Here is a 20,614-nt window from a genome sequence, read left to right as displayed (position 1 = left end):
CTTTCATCCGGGAGAATGGTCTCTCCATCCCGAGTGTTTGCAGAGATTTGCAAGAGGAAGATCTTATAATGTCTCAATACCAAGCTACCCAGATAGGGGTCGAGATACAGGGATCCTCATGCAGAGCTAACAGATGCATTAGCGGTGCCTTGGAGGTTCAATCCAATTTATCCTTTCCGACCGTTACCACTACTTCCTAGTGTAGTGAATGAGTCAAGCAGGCGTCAGTGATACTGACTGCTCCGTCTTCGCTGCGAAGGATATGGTTCGCGGATCTAGTGGGGATGTCTTCATCTCCTCCGTGGAAGTTACCTTGTCGCAGGGATCTGCTGACCAACGTCTCTTTGTTCATCAATGTCTAGATTCTCTGAGGCTGACTGCGTGGAGATTGAACGCTTAGTCCTAGCCAAGAGAGGGTTTTCTGAGAGAGTTATTTTTACTCTCATGCAAGCTCATAAGCTGGTTGCTTGTCGCATCTATCATTAGGTGTGGATGACCTACTTATTCTGTTCTCCAGGATGAACTGGAGAAGGGCTTTTCTGCAAGTCCCCTGAAGGGACAGTTTTCGGCCCTGTCTGTGTTACTGCACAAGAGGTTTGCCATGCAGATTTGCAGCCATTTGTTAAGGCTCTGCTGGGATCAGACCTGTGTTTAGATCTAAGGCTCCTCCTTGGAGTTTAAATCTTGTCCTTAAGGTTTTGCAACGGGCTCCGTTGGAGCCTATGCATGAAGTAGACATTAAATTGTTGTCTTGGAAGGTTCTTTTTCTACTAGCTATTGCTTCTGCTTGCAGAGTCTCTGAGATTGCTGCCTTGCAATGCGACCCTCCTTATATGGTGTTTCATGCCGATAAGGCTGTTCTACGAACCAATTTAGGTTTTCTTCCCAAGGTTGTGTCAATTCGCAACATCAATCAAGAGATTGTGGTTTCTTTATGTCCTAATCCTTCTTCATCGAAGGAACGTTTACAAAGTATTTTTGGATGTGGTTTGTGCCTTGAAGTTCTATCTTCGGGCCACAAAGGAATTTAGACAAACCTCTTTCTCTGTTCGTTCTATTTTCCCGGAAGCGCCAAACCCTCTTCGACTTCCTTATCTTTTTGTCGGAGGAGTGTTATCCGTTTAGCATAGAAACAGCAGGACATAAGCCTCCTCTGAGGATTACGACTCATTCTACGAGAGCAGTGGTTCCTCTTGGGCCTTCAAATATAAAGCCTCTATGGATCAGATTTTTAAGGCTGCTATCTGGTTCTCCTTACATACTTTTTCCAAAATTTTACAAGTTTGATGTTTTTGCTTCTGCTGAAGCAGCCTTCGGGAGAAAGGTTTTGCAGGCTGTTGTGCCCTCAGATTAGGGTCTGCCTCTCTTTTTTTCCCTCCCGTTAGCATTCTGTGTACTATAGAGCTTGGTTATATGTTTCCCACAAGTATGGAATGCAGCTGTGGACTCTTCCCATACAGATGGAAATTAAATTATCAGGTAAGCATAATTTATGTTTTCTTGATTTAAACAGAGCATGCAATTTTAAGCAACTTTCTAATTTACTCCTATTAATTTTTCTTCGTTCTCTTGGTATCGTTCTCTGGAAAGTAAGCTTAGTAGCCGGCCCATTTTTGGTTCAGCACCTGGCTAGCGCTTGCTGATTGGATGGCTACATTTAGACACCAATCAGCAAGCGCTACCCAGCTGCTGAACCAAAAATGGGCCGGCTTCTAAGCTTACATTCAAATAAAGATACCAAGAAAACAAAGACAAATTTGATAGCTGGGAGTAAATTAGAAAGTTGCTTAAAATTGCACACTCTATCTGAATCATGAAAGTTTAATTTTGACTATACTATCCCTTTAACTCAACTATATGTAGCGGTTTGGCATTTGTTTCAATTGCACTATTTGGACCTCATTTTTGCAGAGTTACCATACTATGTACTATGTGGCATACATGGTAATTAGCAGCATGGGAGTTATTTTCTAAATATTTGAAACAGAAATGTTGTGGCCCCACGTTTAGTATTAATGCAACATCACAAAATACTATAATTCACTTTGCACCATCCTGCAATTTATAAAGAAAAATGGGAAGGAATAAAATACATTAACCATAAAAATATTAGCTACATTTTAAAATGACAGAATTCTAATTTCCTAGAGAGGATGCTTTAAGCTGTTTTGGTAATATGTGCCTGCTCCTGTCCAAACTCACTGAGCGTAGCAACATATATATATAACATTTTTACAAAAGATCATTTATTTTCTTTCATAGAGGTGGTAAGAGTCCACGATCCATTACTCCTGGGAATTACTCTTCTCTACCACCCACTAGAAGGAGGCAAATATTCCCAATGTAAGGTTCACCTGGTGACAGGTGAGAGATATCAACTATGAGTGATTGTTACAAGTGGAAGTGGTTGCTTGCTAGTAAGTAAGTAAAGTAAATGTATTAATGGTACACAGTAGAAGGCTTAAATAAACAAGTGTTTGCAGAGGTAATAACGGTAGCAAGTTTAGCATAAGCAAGGACTGATCACTACTTAGTACATGCAATACTGGCAGAGAAGGAAGTAGTGGCACAGAGAAGAGAACCTAAGCAGTTCATGAAAGTCACAGTAGGTTATGCAGACAAGTAAAGGTAACAACTACAGACAGTCTCCTACTGAACCTGATAACTTCCCCTGTGATGCGTAGGTTATACTTCAGGAGCGGAGGGCAGGAACACTGAGAGAATCCATCCTGCTCGTAAGTGCCGCTATCCGAATTCGTTGAGCGCTCTCAAGGCTGACCTGTATGCTGTGCGCTGCATGTTGTGGCTACGCTCCCTGAACCAGCTGAAGGGGGTGACGTCAGAGCTGAGTAACTTCGGCTGAAGCAGAGCGGCAGTGAGATTTCCTTCCGACAGAGAAGGCTGTAAGATAAATTGCTACAAATACTTTAGACTCAGGTTATAGCTGGTGTGGTGTAAGGCTAACAATTGCTTAATTTTATAGGTAGAAACAGGAAGTGGAATTAGCTGTAAAGGTGGAATTGACAGATGTAAGAGCAACTGCATAAAGGTGGAATTGTGGAAATGCAGACACATGACATACTCTCCCCCCCCCCCCCCCCCAAGGAAACTGCTGAGAGGTTTCAAGGAGCAAGCCTGTCCAGGTGCCGGCGATGGAAGAGCGAAACCAATCTATCAGCGGACAGATTAGTAGCAGGCTCCCAGGAATCCTCAGAGGAGTCAAAAAGTTACTGAAGCTGGCCACGGTAGCGTCTGTAGTCCAGTATCAAATGAACCTCCTATTCCATGTCGGTGTCTATCAGATCCGTGGGAGGAGATACTGGTGCTATCGCGGTGTTGCAAGGCTTGATCAGAGAAATATGGAAAGTTGGATGGATACGATATGAAGGTGGCAGTTGTAGGGTTACAGTAACCGGATTCAGGATGGCAGTAATAGGGAAAGGACCGATGAAGAGCCTGTTTAACTTCCTGCAGGGATTCTGCATGCGGAGATTCTTCGTGGCTAGCCAGACCATCTGGCCAATCCTATATGGTGGATGCGGACGATGACGGAGATCATAGTACCTCTTTTGTGTGGCTTGTGCTCGTTTGATATTATCCTGCAAGACAGTGAACGTTTGGTTGATGGAATTAACCAGGTCGTTGACCTGAGGACATGGTGTCATGGGAGATGGCAAGAAGTTAAACCTAGGATGCCTAGCTGTGTTGACATAGAAAGGAGAGAACCCAGTCGTGGCATTCGTGGTGGTGTTGTAAGCGAATTCTGCTTGTGCGAGGTAGTCATACCAAGAGTCCTGTTTATTGGAGCAGAAGCACCTCAGAAATTGCTCCAGCCACTGGTTGGTCCTCTCACACTGGCCATTGGTCTGCAGATGGTATGCAGTAGTCAATTGTTGGTGTATATCGAGGGATGAACATAGGGACTTCCAGAATTTAGATGTAAATTGCGAACCTCTGTCGCTGAGTACAGTGGTAGGGAGTCCGTGCAACTGTACTATTTCCTTTAGGAATAGATCAGCAGTTTTCTGAGCTGTGGGGAGAGAGGCTGTAGGAATAAAATGGGCCATCTTAGAGAAGAGGTCTACCACTACGAAGATGACAGTATTGTCTGAAGATCTGGGAAGTTCGACTATGAATTCCATCGAAACCGTGGACCAGGGTTGTTTGGGTACTGGTAGGTTCTGTAGTAACCCAAGTGGTAGTTGATGTGAAGGTTTGCAAGTCTCACAGATTGGACAAGATTTGATGTAATCCTTAACAGTGAGTTTCATGGACGGCCACCAAAAAGATCTTTGCAGGAGGTCTAGAGTCTTATGGATACCCAAGTGTCCAGTAAGAGGTGTATCATGTGCAGACGATACGACCTTTGTGCGTAGAGATGGAGGGACGTATAGTTTAGAATGGTGAGTAAGTAAACCCCTCTCGCCCAGGGTGAGGGGCTATAAAGATGTAGTACTATCTGATTCTTGATGGGTCTTTAAATCCTGGATATGGTTTGTGAGAATTCCCAGAATGGAATCCCTCGGGACTATGGTAGAAGGGCATGGGGAGACAGTGGGTTTTACGTCTTTTCGTGAGAGGGCGTCTGCTTTGCCGTTTTTCGTACCAGGACGGTATGTTATAATGTAGGAGAACTGAGAGAAATACAGGCTCCAGCGGAGCTGGCGAGCAGATAGTCCGGTTGTTTTGGAGGAACTGAAGGTTCTTTTGGTCAGTGTATATCACAACTGGGTGTTCAGCCCGCTCCAAGAGATGTCTCCACTGGTCGAAGGAACATTTAATAGCGAGCAATTCCTATTCGCCAACTGGGTAATTTAACTCGGGTGGCGTCATAAGTCTGGAGAAGTATGAGACTGGATGCAGGACCGATGGCATACTCTGATGCATCCACCTCAAGGATAAATTGGAAACTTGTGTTTGGTAGTTGGAGGATGGGAGAAGTAGTAAACCTAGTCTTGAGAAGCTTGAATGCTTGTTGGGCGTTAGGAGTCCAGAGGAAAGGCGTCTTTGTCTTGGTTAAGTTACTAAGGGGCTGTGCTATAGCTGCGAAGTTATGGATAAAACGTCTGTAGAAGTTGGCAAAGCCAAGAAACCTCTGAACCTCCTTTACAGTAGTAGGTCTTGGCCACTGGGTTATCGCTGAAATCTTAGTGTCCTCCATCTGGATTTGACCTTCACTAATTAACCAAGGAAGGAGACCTTCCTGACATTGAACAAGCACTTCTCCAGTTTCACATACAGCCTATGTGCACGTAGCCTGGATAGGGCCACTCTAACATGTGAGAAGTGTGCAGAAATAGATGGGGAGTAGATCAGAATGTCATCTAGGTATACGACAAGAAAGGTGTCTAGTATGTCACGGAATATATCGTTAATCAGATTTTCGAATGTTGCCGGTGCATTGCATAGACCGAATGGCATGACTGTATACTCAAAAAGACCATACCTGGTCCTAAATGCAGTCAGCCACTCGTCACTGGACCTTATTCTAACAAGGTTATAGGCGCCCCTTAAATCAAGCTTGGTGAAGAACTTAGCGCCACGTAACCTCTCAATCAATTCTGGGATGAGAGGCAAAGGCTACCTGTTTTTTTTGGTACGTTTGTTCAACTCCCGATAATCAATAATTGGGCGTAGGGTCCCATCCTTGTTTTTAACAAAAAAGATACCTGCTCCAGCGGGTGAGGTAGAGGGACGTATAAATCCCTTTTTAAGGTTTTCTGTAATGTACTCCTTGAGGAACTGGAGTTCAGGTCTGGATAGTGGGTATATGTGGCCATAAGGGATAGTAGCACCCGGGAGCAGCTCTATGGGGCAATCGTATGGTCTGTGAGGGGGAAGTGAGGCAGCTTCAACCTTATTGAAAACATCTGCAAAATCTAAATACTGTGTAGGTATAGAAGGAGGAGTCAAAGCAAGAACAGAGTTGTTAGGGAAACAGGTGTTGGTGCAGAATTGGGAAGGAAAAGAAAGGGAGAGGTTATCCCAATGGAAAGCAGGTTGATGGAGCTGAAGCCAAGTGATACCCAGGACTACCGGATAAATAGGAGAGGAGATGATATCAAATGTAAGAGATTCACAATGACCAGAAGGGGTGGTGACAAGAAGTTGTACGGTTTGTTGTGAAACGTAAGAGGAGGCCTTGGTTTTGGAATAGAAACAATGCTTTTTGCTAGTTATCGACATGATCAGTAGATGCACAATACATGCAAAGGTTGAGACTACGGCGTCTGTTCTTCTCTTGTGGGGAAAGAGGTCCCCTTAGGAAACTGATATCCATGGGCTGATCTGGAGGCGAGGTAGGGGTAGGAGGAGTTGGCAACTGTTTACGAGAGGGCAGACTGGAAGTAGACTTTTCTTGTTTCCTCTCCCTAAGTCTCCTATCTATGGTAATGGTCAGAGAATAGAAATCTTCCAAGCGATCGTGTATGCCAGTTCTAGGCAATTCGTCTTTTATCTCCTCAGAGAGGCCTAGGCGGTATTGATTTTTAAGGGAGATCTCGTTCCAGAGAGAATCTCTGGCCCAAATTTTGAAGCGGGTTATGTACTCCTTGACGGGAGCTTTTAATTGTTTTAAGCCCCTATGTTTGCTTTCTGCGGTTATCTGGCGATAGGGGTCATCGTAGAGACTGGAGATAGCCTTGAGAAAGGCATCCAGGGAGTTCAGGATTTGATCCTGTGACTCATAGAAACTGTTTGCCCATACCCTTGGCTCCCCTCTAAGGTAGGAGAGAATAGTGAGGACCTTAGACCTATCCGTGGGGTATGTCCTAGGTCTTAGTTCAAAGAGAAGAAGGCAGGCGTTTCTGAATTGGCGGAAAGTGGAGCGGTCACCAGAAAACTTTTCTGGGTATGACACCTGAGGTTCAGCCTGGTGTTCAGAACCAGCGTTTTTTGAGGACAACACTTCTCTCAGGCAGGCCTCGAGGCTTTGGTTTTCTACCTGCAGATCCCTGAATGCCTGGGTCAGATTATCCAGACGCTGATTCAGGTTAAGCAACTGAGGCGTTACATCTCTGTGCTCCATGACGTATGTTTTTAGGGCTGGTTTATTATGTAAGGTTTACCTGGTGACAGGTGAGAGATATCAACTATGAGTGATTTTTAAAAGTGGAACTGGTTGCTTGCTAGTAAGTAAGCAAACTCCAGTTGCACTTGAATTATTGTAGCCTTATAGGGAAGACCAGAATAATAAATGTATTAATGGTACACAGTAGAAGGCTTAAATAAACAAGTGTTTGCAGAGGTAATAACGGTAGCAGGTTTAGCATAAGCAAGGACTGATCACTACTTAGTACATGCAATACTGGCAGAAAAGGAAGTAGTGGGAAACACAATACAGCACAGAGAAGAGAACCTAAGCAGTTCATGAAAGTCACAGTAGGTTATGCAGACAAGTAAAGGTAACAACTACATACAGTCTCCTACTGAACCTGATAACTTCCCCTGTGATGCGTAGGTTATACTTCAGGAGCGGAGGGCAGGAACACTGAGAGAATCCATCCTGCTCGTAAGTGCCGCAAACCGGATCCGTTGAGAGCTCTCAAGGCTGACCTGTATGCTGTGCGCTGCGTGTTGTGGCTACGCTCCCTGAACCAGCTGGAGGGGGTGACGTCAGAGCTGAGTAACTTCGGCTGAAGCGGAGCGGCAGTGAGATTTCCTTCCGACAGAGAAGGCTGTAAGATAAATTGCTACAAATACTTTAGACTCAGGTTAGAGCTGGTGGTTTGTAAGGCTAACACTTCAATAAACCACCAATGTGGTATTGCGGCTTGCTTAATTTTATAGGTAGAAACAGGAAGTGGAATTAGCTGTAAAGGTGGAATTGGCAGATGTAAGAGCAACTGCATAAAGGTGGAATTGTGGAAATGCAGACACATGACACCCAATCCCCAAGAGCTCTATAAAACCCCTCACAGATACCGTAGTCCTTTCTTTGCCTCCACTGGAGGTTTTCAATCAGTTGAGGCCCAGAGTACAGTGCTTGTCACAGGCTAGCTTTTATTTGTTGTGCTTTTTTCAGCTGATTGTAGACCAGCATGATTAGAGGGACAATAAAGTCAAAATTAAACTTTCATGATTCGGATAAAGCGTGCCGTTTGAAACAACTTTTCAATTTACTTCTGTTATCAAATTCGCTTTATTCTCTTGGTATTTTATTTGTAGCTTTGTTATACAATGTTGCCAAACACTGCTGCCATAGAGTACTAAAGACACGTGCACACTCCTGAGCTCTTATGAGCCTACCTAATTTTACTCTTAAATAAGATACCAAGAGAACTAAGCAAATTTGATAACAGAAGTAAATAGGAAAGTTGTTTCAAATTACATGCGCTGTCCGAATCATGAAAGTTTAATTTTTGACTTTACTGTCCCTTTAAATCACTTCTAGAAACTGAACTGTCTCTTTTATTTTATTTTTTTAGGTGACTAATGGAGGTCAAAATGAGAACAAAATGAAGAATCTTCCAGTACCAGTTTATTTAAGACCTTTGGATGAAAAAGACACATCAATGAAGGTGAGCACATTTCTTAAATATTTACAAAATGGGAAAACAATTAAATTGTCATTCTAATTATAACTTAAAGGGACAGTTTAGTCAAAATTTAGCTTTCATTATTCAGATAGGGCAATTTTAAACAACTTTCCAAATTACTTTTATCATCAAATTTGCTTTGTTCACTTGGTATTCTTTGTTAGAAACTAAACCTAGAAGTGGCATTTCGCAGCCTTCTAATTACCAAAAAGCAACGCTAAAGCCATATATGTCTATTTCTGAAGAAAGGGGATCCCAGAGAAGCATTTACAATCATTTATGCCATAATTGCACAAGCTGTTTGTAAATAATTTCAGTGAGAAACCTAAAATTGTGAAAATATAAAAAATAAAAAAAATTATTTGATCGCATTTGGCGGTGAAATGGTGGCATGAAATATACCAAGATGGGCCTAGATCAATACTTGGGGTTGTCTACTACACTACAGCTAAAATTAACCCTAGACACTCCCTCCGTGCTCCCTAATTAACCCCGTCACTGCTGGGCATAATACACGTGTGATGCGCAGTGGCCTTCTAATTACCAAAAAGCAATGCCAAAGCCATATATGTCTGCTATTTCTGAGCAAAGGGGATCCCAGAGAAGCATTTACAACCATTTATGCCATAATTGCACAAGCTGTGAAAAATGTGAACGATTTTTTTTTATTTGATCGCATTTGGCGGTGAAATGGTGGCATGAAATATACCATAATGGGCCTTGATCAATACTTTGGGATGTCTTCTAAAAAAAAAATATATACATGTCAATGGATATTCAGGGATTCCTGAAAGATATCAGTGTCCCAATGTAACTAGCACTAATTTTGAAAAAAAAAAGTGGTTTGGAAATAGCAAAGTGCTACTTGTATTTATTGCCCTATAACTTGCAAAAAAAACAAAGAACATGTAAACATTGTGTATTTCTAAACTCAGGACAAAATTTAGAAACTATTTAGCATGGGTGTTTTTTGGTGGTTGTAGATGTGTAACAGATTTTGGGGGTCAAAGTTAGAAAAAGTGCGGGTTTTTTTTCCATTTTTTCCTCATATTTTGTATTTTTTTTATAGCAAATTATAAGATATGATGAAAATAATGGTATCTTTTGAAAGTCCATTTAATGGCGATAAAAACTGTATATAATGTGTGCGGGTACAGTAAATGAGTAAGAGGAAAATTACAGCTAAACACAAACACCGCAAAAATGTAAAAATAGCCTTGGTCCCAAACGGACAGAAAATGGAAAAGTGCTGTGGTCATTAAGGGGTTAAATATTTATATAATAAGTGTAAAGTTTTAGTATCTATAAAACAATGGGAGCTGCCATGTTGTAAATTAGGTTACCTTCTCTGCTGTGACCAATTAGGGACAGTTATACATAGATCACTAGAGTGTGCAGCCGATGGCTGTGTGGAATATAACAGTGTTCTGCACTTCCAGAACAGAAACTGAAAAGGGGGGCAAAATAAATAATGAAAGTATATTGCAGAGTTTTTTTTTATATATACATTTTATCTTTTTATATTACCATCTCAAAGTGTTTATTATTACATATCAGTGGTTGAGCTCTTGAGCTCTTCACCTGAGAAAGTTTTAAGTTTCCAATCTCAGTAGAGATTCCTTAGTGGCAATAATCTAAAATTCTTCTGTAAATAGTAATGAAATTAGCAATATTTTAACTAAAATTTCCTTTAAAAAGTCATTTGTAGCTTATTATGTCCATAATTTACTTCAAATTTGCTTTGTTCTCTTGGTATTCTTAGTGAAAGCTAAACCTATAAACCCTTGAAGGCCGCCTTTTATCCGAATTTGACAGTTGTTCACAGCTAGAGGGCGCTAGTTCACGTGTGCCATATAGATAACATTGTGCTCACGCCCATGGAGTTGCGTATGAGAGGGCACCGATTGGCTAACATGCAAGCCTGTCAAAAGAACTGAAATAAGGGGGCAGTCTAGCTACAAGTTAATCGGAGGTAAAAACGGGGGGTCGCACATTTCTAAAGCTCCACAAAAATTCTACATTTATAAGCCTAAATGACCACTCGGTTGAATGAATTATAGCCCAAAAGTGAGACCGAGGGGCGGAGCTAGCTAGCTTCCAGAGCAGACGTGTGTGACTAGAGCTCCTGACATAATTATGCATAAGTGAGATAAAAACTAATATTACTGCATACAAAATTGTATTAGATCACCCCTGTAACTAAGCGACTAGGCAGGCTGTCATTGATGTGCCAGCAGCAGCCGAGAGTGGTGAAACTGGAGGAACTCCAGCCTTGGGCCCTTAGGCCGAGATCGTAAGAGCACCTGGGACTCCTTACCGCAACTGATCCCTCACCTCACCCTGAAGGGTAAGCGTTGTCAGCCCAGAATCGTAAGGATCATAAGGATCATTTCCAGCTGGACATGGACACTCGATCTGCTGTTTGAGTGGATCTAGCCCCTACGTAGCACTACGCACCGTTACTATCTGCACTCCACAGACTCTAATAATTTGCACAATGAAGGACCTATATAGCGCAGCACAAGCCTTGCTGAAAGATTTTGAAACCGCAATGCTGGCTAGGTTTGATGCCCTCTTAATGAAAATGCAGTCTGTTAGAGTTTGTGACTCTGGTGCTGCGGTGGAGGAGATGGGCCCTATCAGAGTCAAATGTAGAGATACGCAGCCCAACCTATATTTGTTGCCTAGAGAGGACAGATTTACTCAGCCCACGCTAACTTACACTGAGGAACTGTTGCCCTTCCCGAGTGAGGGGAGTCTGCTGGATGGGTCTCCTGGGCGTGGGTTATTTCTGGATGACGACGTTACCCACTCCATGCCTCCTCGGTCCCCTGGTTTTGAGGAAGGTACATTGGAGTCCCAGAGACCACAACGTGCCGTGGGTTGGCAGGAAAAGAATATTCAGCGCTCCCCTTTGCTGGGATTCAGTGCAGGTCAGCCATCTTTGATCTTGCCCAAGCTCTTGTTTAGGAGACTAGCTGCGATTGAAACTGCCCCAACGGGCTGTGTGGAGCATGGCCATGCAGCTTTATCACCGGCCTGCAGGACAGGAGTAGGCTGAAGAGAAACACTCAATGCTGATTTGAGTTACAGGACATTGACGTTTCGCTGATGTGATGTCTGGCGATTTTAATTTTACAGTTTATTAAGAGTCCAGTTGCTGAACGGTATATACTGTTTTTATGAAGCCCTAGGGCTGATCTAACACTGCACTCTATGTGCTGGATAGCTTGACAAAGACTATATGTGGGACTAAATGTTATGAGAGTGCTATCTATGCATTACCACTTCAGTGTCGATTTAAACTGATAAATAAGTATTCTAAGTAAGGATCTTCATGTTTAGACTCATTATGTATCTGTTAGTGAATCAATCTAGTTAATTATTTCCTGTAATTATATATTTCCTAAAGATAACATCCCTAGAGCCCTTATTATACCTCTCCTGGGACTCTTTTGCACATACAAATGTAATGAGTCAGTTCCGTGAAAATTATGGTGGTCTCCTACTGATAATATAAGATGTGAGGAGGAGAACATTTACACCAAATATGATTTAGGTTACATGGCTCATCCAAGAAAGGGGACTTCATCACCAACCCTGAGGCTGCCGCCTTCCCCCCCCCCCCTGTGAGGTAAGGGATAAATAGTTTATCCTCCACACTCCCTATTTGAAAGAGTTAGGCAGTCTCTGTCCTGTTCGTGGAGCCTCTGGTTTGGTTTTTACCTGTATGCGTGTAGGAATGGCTCTCCGTATCTTAATATTGAAAGATTGTTTATCTGTATTATTCTGTGTATCAAAATCTGCAAACTGGCTATCCCTACAATTTTGACATAAATATTAGCTCAAGTATATATTCAGTGTATATGAAAGATTTATTGGTAGGTTGCTTTAATGCTGGAAGGTCTAAGGTAAATAACATGTGTTTCCCACGTTTCCACCGAATAGGATCTTATGGGATGAATAAAAATAAATAGAGATGTTGGTTAATTTTAACTATAAATTGGATGTGTATTGACACCTAGGGAAGTCATGATCGCTCCTCTTTCAACATAGTGCAACTAGACTTGACTGTGATTAGTTATATTCCTTCACCTATTAGTATTCAGACTTCCTGGTGAAGTAGTTTCTGCAGCTTTGTTACTCTGATATAATGTTTAGCATGTGTATTTTTAATGTTATGTTTAAGTTTACCACCTCCTTCAATTGTGATACTAGTTTTCCGGACCTATCCAGGGTCCTAGTAGACATATGAAGGAACCTGTAAAGTTTAGCCCTCGATTGGGCCTGCATTACCCAAAAATCCTGTGATTAGCAAATCGATTCTATTGGGGTCGGAAAGTGGCCTCAGGTGTCTTTGAGGGAAAAAGAGGGCGCTTTTAGGTTTGCTCCCTAATACATAATCATCTGAGCTATGTTTCAATTTGGGAACACTATGTAACAGTTATGATAAGGGAACTATCCCTAAATATGTGTTTATGTATTTATTATGTCCTCTATATTTATTTTGCATCTACTGTTTGTCATAAGTTTGATGGAGCAAACCGTTTACGGTCCTTGTAACTGTTATTCCCTCAATAAAAAAAAATTCTTTACAAAAGTGAGACCGACGATTAGAGGGACTGGACCTAACTGGTTGAGCAGTCAGAGCCCAGAAGAGGATGAGACAACCGAGCTGTGTACTTCATTAGCGGGTCATCTGGTGCAGAAGCCATTAAGAAGCGGCCATCTTCCTGCCCACATGGTACAGTATAGCCCTAAAAGCTCAAACTCCTCTATATACCGCATACCAAGACTTTTTGGATAACCCAGAAGAGCGGCTACGTTCTCCAATTTTCCCTTTATTACCACAAAGCATTCCACGGCCTCTACACTTACCGCTATGGAAGAGCTCTGTAATATGGTGGGCGCAATGCTAAAAGATACAGAGAGAGCTTATCCACATAATAATAAGACATACCTCCCCTCAACATCCCACTGAGACACGGTTGAGTCCGGAGATGGAACCTGTCTGCAATACCGAAGACTATGAGATAAGTAAACAACGGGAACCATACTCATACGTCTGGCCATTGCCAGATAGAACTCTTGAGGTGGAAAAAGTAACTGACGCAGAACATAGGCCACAAAGAGCCATCACGGCCTAACAGTCATTCGCTGGAGTAGTAACTGCCGGATATGAGTATCTACCGACGCGGACTGAAGCTTTGAAGATGTATAAGAATAGTTGGAGTCCTGACAAACAGCAACGAGCTGAGGAACAAACTGCGGTTCTTACAATATGGTCAATGCGACTGGTCTGCTACAATCAGGGACTGGGTATCTCTGGCCATGCTAAAGCCGGTATCGGGTAAGAGGCTAATCAGACGGTCATCATAGTCAGCCTATGCCAGCTTTCTCCACATTAATGACCGCTGCAACCTATAAACACTGGACTCTCAGAAAACAGGAATTAAATTACTATACCCTTGACTAGTCCTGGGGACAATACCACGATCTAGACATATTTATTTGTGTTCGGTCTTATGTCATAGTCTGTTATTTCAAGTGTTCCTCTCTAGGGAAAAGTGATAGTGATGATACAGTGTTATAAAGTAAACAGGTATGCTATGCTTTCTTGTTTATATTTAGGAGGTTCTGATTATATATCCTGATAGTTCAGAACGTTTGTAGCCAATGTTTTTCATGTTTTTACTGTCATAGGAAGACTACTTTGGCTGATCTGATATGTATGTGCTACCTTACATAGCATACTTGTCTGCTTGTTGTTCTCTAAATCTTTTTTTTTTTTAATATTTCTATATTTTGTGTCTAGCAGAGCTGAAAAAGGTATGATAATATGTATGATGGATACCCAGTACTTATGTGACCAAGCTGTTTTGTCATAAAGTTAGTGGGAGTGAATCCATTGTAATTTATATGGCCAGTTCAGCCACTGAGTCAGCTTATCCTAACATCCACCTTAGGCACAATAGAGAGAAATCATTTAGTTCCTGGCTACCACTGCCCTAGGGGGTAATAATAGTTTTACATGGTGGTTGCTCTGTCAGCGGCCGGGATGGCGCAGCCTAGACCATATTCTACAACCTTGCGAGGAATATGTACAGTATTAAGACCCACTCATGCCTTAGATGTTGCCCTTATACCTGACTACTCATATATTCCCATCCAACCTTGCGGTACCGGTGTGTACTGACGTTTTTCCTATACCTAAAAGGCTTACAGAAATTATTAGCAAGGAGTGGGATAGACCCGGTGTGCCCTTTTCCCCTCCTCCGATATTTAGAAAAATGTTCCCAATAGACGCCACCACACGAGACTTATGGCAGACGGTCCCTAAGGTGGAGGGAGCAGTTTCTACTTTAGCTAAACGTACCACTATCCCGGTGGAGGATAGTTGTGCTTTTTCGGATCCAATGGATAAAAAATTAGAAGGTTACCTTAAGAAAATGTTTGTTCAACAAGGTTTTATCTTACAGCCCCTTGCATGCATTGCTCCTGTCACTGCTGCTGCAGAATTTTGGTTTGAGTCTCTGGAAGAGGCCATTCGCACAGCTCCATTGGATGAGATTATGGCCAAGCTTAAAGCACTTAAGCTAGCTAATGCATTTGTTTCTGATGCCGTTGTACATTTAACCAAACTAACGGCTAAGAACTCCGGATTCGCCATCCAGGCGCACAGAGCGCTATGGCTTAAATCCTGGTCAGCTGACGTGACTTCTAAATCTAAATTGCTTAATATTCCTTTCAAAGGGCAGACCTTATTCGGGCCCGGCTTGAAAGAAATTATTGCTGACATTACTGGAGGTAAGGGTCATACTCTTCCTCAGGACAGGGCCAAATCAAAGGCCAAACAGTCTAATTTTCGTGCCTTTTGTAACTTCAAGGCAGGAGCAGCATCAACTTCCTCCGCTCCAAAACAGGAAGGACCTGTTGCTCGTTACAGACAGGGCTGGAAAGCTAACCAGCCCTGGAACAAGGGCAAGCAGGCCAGAAAGCCTACTTCTGCCCCTAAGACAGCATGAAGAGAGGGTCCCCTATCCGGAAACGGATCTAGTGGGGGGGCAGACTTTCTCTCTTCGCCCAGGCTTGGGCAAGAGATGTCCAGGATCCCTGGGCGTTGGAGATCATATCTCAGGGATATCTTCTGGACTTCAAAGCTTCTCCTCCACAAGGGAGATTTCATCTTTCAAGGTTATCAGCAAACCAAATAAAGAAAGAGGCATTTCTACGCTGTGTACAAGACCTCTTAGTAATGGGGGTGATCCACCCAGTTCCGCGGACGGAACAAGGGCAAGGGTTTTACTCAAATCTGTTTGTGGTTCCCAAGAAAGAGGGAACCTTCAGACCAATCTTGGACCTAAAAATCTTAATCAAATTCCTAAGAGTTCCATCATTCAAAATGGAAACTATTCGAACCATCCTACCCATGATCCAAGAGGGTCAATACATGACCACAGTAGACTTAAAGGATGCCTAATTTCATATACCGATTCACAAAGATCATTATCGGTACCTAAGATTTGCCTTTCTAGACAGGCATTACCAGTTTGTAGCTCTTCCCTTCGGGTTAGCTACGGCCCCGAGAATTTTTACAAAGGTTCTGGGCTCACTTCTAGCGGTGCTAAGACCGCGAGGCATAGCGGTGGCTCCGTACCTAGACGACATTCTGATACAAGCGTCAAGTTTTCAAATTGCCAAGTCTCATACAGAGATAGTTCTGGCATTTCTGAGGTCGCATGGGTGGAAGGTGAACGTGGAAAAGAGTTCTCTATCACCACTCACAAGAGTCTCCTTCCTAGGGACTCTGATAGATTCTGTAGAAATGAAAATTTACCTGACGGAGGCCAGGTTATCAAAACTTTTAAATGCTTGCCGTGCCCTTCATTCCATTCCACGCCCGTCAGTAGCTCAGTGCATGGAAGTAATCGGCTTAATGGTAGCGGCGATGGACATAGTACCATTTGCGCGCCTGCATCTCAGACCTCTGCAATTATGCATGCTAAGTCAGTGGAATGGGGATTACTCAGATTTGTCCCCTCTACTAAATCTGGATCAAGAGACCAGAGATTCTCTTCTCAGGTGGCTTTCTCTGGTTTATCTGTCCAAGGGGATGACCTTTCGCAGACCAGATTGGACAATTGTAACAACAGATGCCAGCCTTCTAGGTTGGGGCGCAGTCTGGAACTCCCTGAAGGCTCAGGGATTATGGACTCAGGAGAAACTCCTCCCAATAAGTATTCTGGAGTTGAGAGCAATATTCAATGCTCTTCTAGCTTGGCCTCAGCAACACTGAGGTTCATCAGATTTCAGTCGGACAACATCACGACTGTGGCTTACATCAACCATCAAGGGGGAATCAGGAGTTCCCTAGCGATGTTGGAAGTCTCAAAGATAATTTGCTGGGCAGAGTCTCACTCTTGCCACCTGTCAGCGATCTACATCCCAGGCGTGGAGAACTGGGAGGCGGATTTTCTAAGTCGCCAGACTTTTCATCCGGGGGAGTGGGAACTTCATCCGGAGGTTTTCGCTCAACTGATTCAGCGTTGGGGCAAACCAGAACTGGATCTCATGGCATCTCGCCAGAACGCCAATCTTCCTTGTTACGGATCCAGGTCCAGGGACCCGGGAGCGGCGCTGATAGATGCTCTGGCAGCCCCTTGGGTCTTCAACATGGCTTATGTGTTTGCACCATTTCCGATGCTACCTCGACTGATTGCCAAGATCAAACAGGAGAGAGCATTGGTGATTCTTATAGCGCCTGCGTGGCCACGCAGGACCTGGTATGCAGACCTAGTGGACATGTCGTCCTGTCCACCATGGTCTCTACCTCTGAGGCAGGACCTTCTAATACAGGGTCCTTTCAACCATCCAAATCTAATTTCTCTGAGGCTGACTGCATGGAGATTGAACGCTTGATCCTATCAAAGCGTGGCTTCACGGAGTCAGTTATTGATACCTTAATACAGGCATGGAAGCCTGTTACCAGAAAGATTTACCATAAGATATGGCGTAAATATTTATATTGGTGCGAATCCAAGGGTTACTCATGGAGTAAGGTTAGGATTCCTAGGATATTGTCCTTTCTACAAGAGGGTTTAGAATAGGGCTTATCTGCTAGTTTGTTAAAGGGACAGATTTCTACTCTGTCTATTCTCTTACACAAACGTCTGGCAGAAGTTCCAGACGTCCAGGCTTTTTGTCAGGCTTTGGCTAGGATTAAGCCTGTGTTTAAGACGGTTGCTCCTCCGTGGAGCTTAAACTTGGTTCTTAAAGTTCTTCAAGGGGTTCCGTTTGAACCCCTTCATTCCATTGATATTAAGCTTTTATCTTGGAAAGTTCTTTTTTTGATGGCTATTTCCTCGGCTCGAAGAGTCTCTGAGTTATCGGCCTTACATTGTGATTCTCCTTATCTGATTTTCCATTCAGACAAGGTAGTTCTGCGTACAAAACCTGGGTTTTTACCTAAAGTAGTTTCTAACAGGAATATCAATCAGGAGATTGTTGTTCCATCATTATGTCCTAATCCTTCTTCAAAGAAGGAACGACTTTTGCATAATCTGGACGTAGTCCGTGCCCTGAAGTACTATTTACAAGCAACTAAGGATTTTCGTCAAACTTCTTCCCTGTTTGTCGTGTATTTTGGTCAGAGGAGAGGTCAAAAAGCTTCGGCAACCTCTCTCTCTTTTTGGCTTCGTAGCATAATACGTTTATCCTAGGAGACTGCTGGACAGCAGCTTCCTGAAAGAATTACAGCTCATTCCACTAGAGCTGTGGCTTCCACCTGGGCCTTTAAGAATGAGGCCTCTGTTGAACAGATTTGCAAGGCTGCAACTTGGTCTTCGCTTCACACTTTTTCAAAATTTTACAAATTTGACACTTTTGCTTCTTCGGAGGCTGTTTTTGGGAGAAAGGTTCTACAGGCAGTGGTTCCTTCCGTTTAAGTTCCTGCCTTGTCCCTCCCATCATCCGTGTACTTTGGCTTTGGTATTGGTATCCCATAAGTAATGGATGACCCGTGGACTGAATACACTTAACAAGAGAAAACATAATTTATGCTTACCTGATAAATTTATTTCTCTTGTAGTGTATTCAGTCCACGGCCCGTCCTGTCTTTTTAAGGCAGATCTAAATTTTAATTAAAACTCCAGTCACCACTGCACCCTATGGTTTCTCCTTTCTTGTCTTGTTTCGGTCGAATGACTGGATATGACATGTGAGGGGAGGAGCTATATAGCAGCTCTGCTTGGGTGATCCTCTTGCAACTTCCTGTTGGGAAGGGAATATATCCCATAAGAAATGGATGACCCGTGGACTGAAAATACTACAAGAGAAATAAATTTATCAGGTAAGCATAAATTATGTTTTTAGGGGTCTACATGAACCCCTTGCGCACTATTTGGAGGTTACGTTTTATAAGTGGCTCAACCATAGTATAAGGGGATATATGACCATATCTTTAAGTTGAAAATGTAAAAATGAGCTGATGCGCTATCCGGTTCTCTTTTCACTCACACTACTATATTTTGAGACATTCATATTCTATACTACATTGCATTATTCTATGATAGCTCTTGTAAGATGTACAAATTTGCAATGTTTGTGTTGCTTCATGACATCTGTACACTTCAATGTGTCAAAATTAAACTTTCATTTTTCAGACAGGACTTGTAATTTTAATCAACTTTCCAATTTACTTTCAAATTTGCTTTATCTTGGTATTCTTAGTTGAAACTAAACCTAGGTAGACTCATATGATAATTTCTAAGCCCTTAAAGGCCGCCTCTTGTCGCATGCTTTTTAAATTGCTTTTCACAACAAGAAGCTGATAGTTCATGTGTGCCATATAGGTAACACTGTGTCCACGTCCGGGAAGTTATTTAAGATTTAGCACAACACAGTATTAAATGCAAGTCAATAGATAATAAATAGTTAGTCATGTGATCAGGGGGCTGTCAGAAGATGCTAAGATGAAAGGTAATCACAGAGGTAAAAAGTGTATTAATAGAACTGTGCTGGTTATGCAGAACTGGAGAATAAAAATTCTATTGTAGACTGTCCCTTCAAGGTAATCGTGTTGGTTATGCAAAACTAGGGAATGGGTAATAAAGGAATTATCTATCGTTTTAAACAATATAAATTCTGGAGTAGACTGTCCCTTTAATGTGTAGAATGAAAAAGGCAGATGGTTTGTTAGGCAGACTCTGCTGATATAAATAAAAACAAAAAATTAAAAAAAGCAGCAACCAGTGGAACAGCCAGGAGTTTTACTTATAGAACACTTTCTGAGGTACAATTTAGTTAAAATACATTTTAGTCTATTGCAACTAAGGATTTTTTGACGCAAACCTTTTCCTAATGCTGACTGCCCCTTTTAACTTAAATGTCCCTTTAATGGAATCAGTACTACAGTATGAATGCTCATATATTGGGCAGATGTGGTTTTATTTAACGTAACAATGTTTCATACACAGCTATGGTGTGCTGTTGGAGTTAACCTCTCTGGAGGGAAGACAAGAGACGGAGGTTCAATTATAGGAGCCAGTGTATTCTACAGCGATATTCCTGGAGCAGAAGATGATAGTCAGAAACAACGTAGTGAATCTCAGAGCAGTATAGAGAAACTTGAGCATGAACTGAAGGTAAGTTTCTTTTTCAGAGAAGTGAATGAAATGTGATAGTATCTTTAAATCTATGTAAATTAGTAGCTAAGTTAATCATCCTGTAGAGTTGCCAACCGTCCTCCACAAAAGTACTGGACAGTTTTTCAGTGACTGGGCACGATGACAGGTGGTGTCCAGGGCCGGACTGGGAATAAAAAGCAGCCCTGGAAAATTTGGGAACCAGCCCTTTTTTCTGTTCACTTAGTTTAATCTGCACACACCATTTTTCTGAAAGGGGATTACTGGGATACTCCTTCCCTCAATATGTTTTTTTCAAAATTATATTTTCTTTCATGTAATTAGCAAGAGTCCATGAGCTAGTGACGTATGGGATATACATTCCTACCAAGAGGGGCAAAGTTTCCCAAACCTCAAAATGCCTATAAATACACCCCTCACCACACCCACAAATCA

At 42.4% G+C, this 20,614-nt stretch overlaps 1 protein-coding gene across 4 annotated transcripts in view; it reads left to right on the top strand.

Moving 5' to 3' along the window:
• The window catches only part of SPAG9 (sperm associated antigen 9), an 828,940-nt gene that overhangs the window by 594,862 nt on the left and 213,464 nt on the right, over positions 1-20,614 (top strand). For all 4 annotated transcript variants that reach the window (XM_053708414.1, XM_053708433.1, XM_053708441.1 and 1 more), the window contains 2 exons: positions 8,427-8,519; positions 20,012-20,179. In XM_053708414.1, the coding sequence (XP_053564389.1) occupies positions 8,427-8,519; positions 20,012-20,179 (261 nt within the window). The remainder of the gene's footprint in view (positions 1-8,426; positions 8,520-20,011; positions 20,180-20,614) is intronic.

This window comes from Bombina bombina, chromosome 1, assembly GCF_027579735.1.
Source record: "Bombina bombina isolate aBomBom1 chromosome 1, aBomBom1.pri, whole genome shotgun sequence".
Lineage (NCBI taxonomy): Eukaryota > Metazoa > Chordata > Amphibia > Anura > Bombinatoridae > Bombina > Bombina bombina.
This window is presented reverse-complemented; position numbering and strand designations above follow the sequence as displayed.